This window comes from Trichoplax adhaerens, genomic scaffold (genome assembly GCF_000150275.1).
Source record: "Trichoplax adhaerens TRIADscaffold_6 genomic scaffold, whole genome shotgun sequence".
In the NCBI taxonomy this organism is placed as follows: Eukaryota; Metazoa; Placozoa; class Uniplacotomia; order Trichoplacea; family Trichoplacidae; genus Trichoplax; species Trichoplax adhaerens.
In genome coordinates this window covers 4,034-11,015 of record NW_002060948.1, presented here as the reverse complement: position 1 = coordinate 11,015, position 6,982 = coordinate 4,034, and the positions used below count along the sequence as shown (strand labels likewise).

Sequence of the window (6,982 nt, the reverse complement as noted above, 5' to 3'; positions counted from 1 at the left end):
AATAACGATCGCCTTATGAGATCTCTTTCGATTATTATACGCGTACTTATTGTATTTTAGAGTTTATACATATTAACCTTTGAAACATTGAATCGCTTCATACTCCGCCTTATAAATGTTGCGGTTTGTTGACCATAACGGTAACGCGGTAGTCCTTTATATTGCGTCCGTGTTGTATAATTTTAAGCTCAAAGATCATACCATAATAATATGTACAGTTGTACACTGTACACATACCAGATCACAACTTTAATGGAAGGCTGTGTTGATTACTGCGCGAGTATATATGGATATCGTTCAACGAGATGCACCGGATATAATCTAGTATAAATCACTACAGATACTATCTATGATCTGTACTCGCTCAAATTTCGATTGCGAAAGTAAATGGAGTAACATAATGCTTCAGTTTTTGATTATCAAGTAATGTGCTTTGCTTTATACGTATAAGCAATTGATTATCCAAATCATCTCTATTATTGTTTTTATTACACGTATGTTAATATCTCGAATACATGCGTGCCGTTTATAACTTAAAGCGATCTTAATATTATCTAGCACTAACTAGCAAGTCTACATTAAAAATCTAGTGTATATCTTTCTTTAAATGACAACCTTAAAATTCATAATTTATATCAATACTATCATGTAAAGATATCTTATTTCGCACAATTTATTCGAGATAACTGGGAAAGCCATCAAACTTTTTCAAACTACAACACTGCATTTGAATATTTTCACCGAGTATTAATGAACGAACCGTATCAAATTTTCTGTGAGTATTTCTATTATCCACCCTATTCCAAGTACTGATCATGTTTCATGATCTTCATAACGCCATTAATGAAACAACCGATTCTACCCATCAAATAACTTGTAAAAGCCGTTTTAAAACATCGAGTAAAACAAGCGAAGAAATCCTATAACATAGCTCCACCGTCATTATCTTGTATCGAGAATTTTGGCTCGAGAGATATTAAAATAATTCGACACATTAACCTAAATAATTTCCTTTGTGACACATTCTAAATACTGTATAAACATTGTAATAGTAAACTGTATCCTTCTGTTATATCAGCATCGTTATGATTTATAATAAAGTGACAACAATGAAGATTATTGAGTTACTACCAGTAATATCATATTAAATAAGCGTATAGTTGCAAGATAAATTTAATTGCTTTGTAATATCGATTAGAATAAATTAAATAAATATCATCATAATAATAAAATAGAGGAAATTTTTCAATTTACACCTATAAATCATCGCTTATGTATTAATAAAACAGATGATTGCCTATTGATCTTAGAAACTTATCATTTAAACCACTTAAGGTTAATAACACTTCATATCATAGCGCAGATATCCTCCTCATCAAACAGCATCACTACTACTTATAACTCCCATTTTTTCGTTTAAATATGCAAAAGAAACGAATCAATTTATATAATTTATTCTATAACATAATAATCGTGTAAGGCTCATAAAAATCAAGCTATGCAAGAGTCAAATAAATAAAATTATTATCTTGTAAATATTATGAAGCCTGTCTATTTTTCAATATAGTCGAACAGATAGCGTTAATTTAGATATGAAAAACTTCTAAAATATTAATTGAAGCAGTTTTATGAATGATGAAAACATTTAACTACTAATATTTGTGATAAACGACCTTAATCCTTAATTAAATTGAGTAGACTGTTCTGGCATAATAGTGAAAACAGATCATGTGTCTATTTGAAAAATTTCGATAAAGTTTACCGTATCATTTTAGTTGCGCAATCTATGTCCTATCTTTACACCCTTATATTCTCTAATATCATTATCAATCTTCTCCAATATCTTTGTACCAGTCATATTAAACAATTCCAACGATCCTGACGAAGAAAATAATAGATTATTACTTTGCAATTTACTCTGATTAGAAATGTGTTATTATTCCTTTTTCTATAGCCTAGTATCGAGCAGTTAAACTGTAGACTAAGTCTGCAGCTGTTACAATATAGTAGTCTATAATGGGACTTAAATCATCCTAAATTGTATAAAACAAATGATTGATAATATGCTAATGATATTAAAAAGAATAATATTAATTGGGTTTTTACCTAAAAATTAAATTAAAAAATACATATTATATTATAATATTGACCAATTAATGCAAATCAATACCGACCAACGCTCCACATCTATAGGGAGAGAATAATTATCCTGAAAAAGAGCTAAAGTATTATCAAATTAGCATAGATATCGATCTTAACTTGGCAAAACATGATCTCATCACAGCTCAGATTTCTTTACTTGTAATTGCTTTTAAATCATAAATATACTCGTATACTATATTAAACAGTTATTATTAGTCTTTTACATATTGATTTACGGATGTAAAATGTCAATATTTGTAGCTATAATCACCATTTTATGCCTGTCGATTACAATGAAAGGATAATAACTATTCTATCTACCTCAATATAATGAGGTATTGACGATAGCTAATACAGACATATAATTACTAACCTTTGAAATTGAAGGACTATTGACTTTGGTTAAAAACATGGTAAATTGGCCTGACATGAAAATGAAATGGACCCTTTTGAAATATCTAATTAGAGCATTTGCGAGGACTAAATATTTGAGATTAGCATAACTCACGAAGTACAATTTTATTACCTAAACGAATTATCATTGGAAATTAATACTCTAATCAATTTGAAAATAGACTAGACTGATTTTAAGGCATTTTGCCTATTCTCGTTTTATCTTGAATAATTGATAGGATAGGCTCATAGAATAGTACTTTTCAATTGTTGTACACTTTTTGTATCTGTGGAGGGACGGACGATAAAGTCGTTGCTTAAAGCTAACATTTTTTGGGTAAAAAAATTACACGCACTTATAGCTCCAATCTGGCTTGGTTTATAAATCAATATCATGAGAAAAGTAAGAAATTGACGCAAGTTAATAGGGCATAATATAGGCATTAAATCTCATTAAGTTCTCACATTTTTTACTATGAGATTAACCCAAAGTTAAAATCTATTAGCTGATGTTATTATACCCATTTTAATGATCAAAATATTGAGTAAAAAATATTATTGTCATACAGACGCTGTAGTAAGAAAAAGTAATAATATGATTAAATAGATCAAACTTGACTATCATCTTGTCATCTATTGAGAAAGATCAATTTTATTAAACGTATTGATCTTTCTAAGCACATTGTTGGCAGCATAGCTATAACATTCATAATCATCAATGGATTTGAACTATGATCATAGCCAAAATTGGTGTTGTTGGAAACCCATATTGAATCAATGATAAGTAATAATAGATCTTAATGTATTTTCAGTTTTATTATTATTTTGACAATACTAGTCAATAATTGAATAATGATAATATTCATAGCTAAGATGGCATAATTCTATTTTGTAACTCGTTATTTTGCTACAATTTGCATTGTCTTATTAATTAATCATGAAAATTCAATTTAGCTGCCTATTCAGCTTGCTAATGGTGTAAAGACTACAACACTATTGTATTAATGTTTTGAACAATTCAATACAAATAGTTACATTTGACCAATGTTGAAACATAATGTTCACATCAGTGATCCAAAAATAAGTCAATAATCACTATGAAAAAGTTGTTGTACTCTAAATGATTAGCAAATATATTTATTTATGAATTTTTTTAACTCTATCTAGCCATATGTTTATTGTCTGTTAGTAGATAATTCAATATCGATCCGATTTACTGAACGGATGTTAATTCTATTCGTCATCGAGGTCCTTAGTCTCACAGATTATGACTTCTATCAATTCAAATACACATTGCAAATATATTTTTCAAGAATAGCCTATACGCAATGACTAAACATGTAATGCAAAAAATAAATAAATTCGGTAATGAAGTCATTGCTACTAATCTTTGCTGTATCTGACCAAATATAAAAACATAACAACTTACCAAAAAATAATCTGTTTTCATATTCAGTTACCTCTCAATCTTTTAACGTTAGAATAGCTTCAAACAGATGGTGCTTTGAATAGGTTGCCTATCAAAAAGTTCAATTTTTTAATTATGGCTAAGTTAGAGTCACGCCTAGTCCAATGTACTTCATTTGGATTAAATTTCTTTAATTAACATGTCTAGCTCTGATTGGATACTACAATATGATGGACGTTAGCACAAGTTTATTCCTTGCTGTGCCTTTAGCTGACATATCTGTGGCGCCTGACTATCATCCCTCTTCCCCTCCTCTTCCTCCTCCTCTTCCAAGACAATCTAATCAAAGTAGGTCAGGATATTAAATTTAAGATAGTGGACGATGGCAGAAAATTCTCAAGTTAATTCACAACTCCATTTCTATTACGATAATACTACAGTAACAACGACAGGCAAAGGACAAGCAATCCCGCACAAAAATCAAAAGCAAGATATTACAACTAATAAATCTACCACCGGTGAGTTAGTAGATTATAAGATGAATTGTATAACCTATTAAAATGAAATTTTAATATTTAGATAACAATATAAGTAATAAATCAAAAGTAAAAGTCGAACAAGGCTAATGGCCGATAGTATTTGATCATTACTCTATAATATCATTATTTGACTTTATAATTGGCGCCATGTAATCTTAACTTGACAAGTATAACCAGATTTCAACTGAATTGACAATCTTATTTCAAAATTTGCTTTTATTTGTAATAGAGTTGTGTAATTAAATAACATGTCGAACGTAGCTAAACGTCTTCAATTTTGGGGTTATAAGAAAAAATTAGGTTACGATAATTATTGCTATGCAAATTATATCAGTTAATGCAACAGATCATATTATCTACGGCTAGCTTTAAATCAATATCATGAAAATTTAATTTAACAAGCATGTTCTTTCTTTTCTCTCCCTTTGCATCAATATAAAATAATCAACAACCTCTATGCAATTCTTCTAACATGATTGTAGCGTCATATCTCTAATTTAACCTAATTTAGTAAATCATTTTCCGAAAATCTAATAATATCGCCAGTCAAGAACGTTATTGACATAAAAAATAATCGTAACTATAATAACCAAATCTTTAAACTTCTATCGGTCATTTTAGTTCATAATCGATCAGCGTAAATTATTATCCAAGTAGCTAGATATAATCTTTACTTTCTAGCACCATATTCAATTTGACATTAAAATAGTTAAAATCGTTAATGGCTATCTTTGATATGATCTCGATTTATAATCAATTCAATTGGATGTTATTAAGTATTAGATATTCAAAAAGTTATCTTATGTAACACTATCTTAATTTCATCAGCATCATAAATATACTAGATTAGTATCTCTTTATTATCTCAGCCTTGAAGACTAAAGTATCGCTTTCCATAATTTTAAGAGATAACAATTTATCCAAATTCCATTGAAGTGTAATAAAATTCGCTCCATTTACGAGTATATTTAACATACAATTAATTAAATGCGTATAACTGTTCTACTTCTTCATCTCATTAAAGCTAACGAAGCGATAGCATGAGTAATTAGAAATGTATTAGATTAATAATTAATTCCTATCCACTCGACCGGTCATAACTTTTGTTTGTAGTTACGTTATCGTTTTTTACCTTATAAACTAATGTGATAGGCATGAGCAGATGTGCAATATACAGGATAAGGTAATCTTAATCCAGAGAAAATTTACGTCATTTCTCGCCATTACCGTAGAATACGTACGTTTATTCTCTTCTATTAATCTGCAATCTTGATTGAAGATTGTTACTTTGATTATAAAAAATAATTCACAATAAATAGTTCTACAATATAGAAACATGCAGTTGAAAAAACACTTCTCTAATGTATGACTTTTGATATTAGTCATGGATTCAATTTTCTATTGGTTAAGAATAACTTTCGGATAATAACCACAACGAAATGGTAACCATCACAAAAGTTTCTAATATTTTATAACTAATCATTAATCTAGCCCAATATAAAATAAACATGGGCCCATCATTAATATTAAGTTAATCGTTGTACCTCCAATGTATCCAAAAGGGCCCCATTTACGTACTATTAACGCATTTTAGTAGATGATTTGTATATTAAAGATCTTTGATAAATACTTTTAAATGAGTATAGTTTTAATTATAACCCTTGTGGCTCTTATTGGAGTTGATGAAGCATTTGCTTTATGCTATAATTATAACTTATCAACATTAAATTTAACTCAATCCTTAGTTATACCTCAGGTAAGAGTATTACTCAAAATAGAATGATTGTAAAAATAATTTTATAGCTAATGTAATAATCATATTGCATGAGTTAGAGAAAAGTTAAATTAGTCCATGAAGCACACACTGATTTATTAAACTCTAAGTGAATCAAGCTTTACCCTACCTTCTTGTCTATCAACATTAATTGACAAAGTCATTTTACACGTTATAAATTTTAATTTAATTTTTGTTACGTAGCATCAAATTAAACGATATTGAATGAATCTTTTGTTACAATTTCTGCAAAAATCCGAGTATAAGTCAAAGTTTTAGAATTAAAAGGAATAGCATTAACGATTATTTCGCATTGTTTTATAATACAAGATATCGTTTAATATCCGCTGGAGATATATTTTCTTCAACAGATTATCATCAATCACATTTCACAGCAGCCATCATTTTTATACTCTTGTTTCTATCGACCCTAAATATCGGTTATTATAGTATTTTGCTATATAACTAAATTAATCAACTTTCTTATGACAGCCAGTTGTATTATAAAATTACCCTCCTTCATAACGATAATGCTAATTCTATTTACTAATAATGTAATGTAGCAAATATTAAATAATTGTAGAGTTTCCACAACTGATTTTCGTTTGTTATTGCTCCAATAGCGTTGACTGTCTTCTTTTTTCCGTAGAAGAACGAATGAATCAAACAGATTATTTAAGAAACAGAAACCCCTCACAGAGTTCCACCGGTAAGGAAGCTATGGAA

The 6,982-nt window shown here is 28.9% G+C and overlaps 1 protein-coding gene across 1 annotated transcript in view; it reads left to right on the top strand.

Annotated features, from left to right (window-relative positions):
• Positions 1-813, top strand: part of TRIADDRAFT_57022 (uncharacterized protein) — a gene marked incomplete at both ends in the record, with an annotated part of 5,190 nt that extends 4,377 nt beyond the window's left edge. Inside the window, one exon of the mRNA XM_002113492.1 lies at positions 655-813. Within this exon, the coding sequence (XP_002113528.1) occupies positions 655-813 (159 nt within the window). The remainder of the gene's footprint in view (positions 1-654) is intronic.
• Between the last annotated feature and the right edge of the window lie 6,169 nt (positions 814-6,982).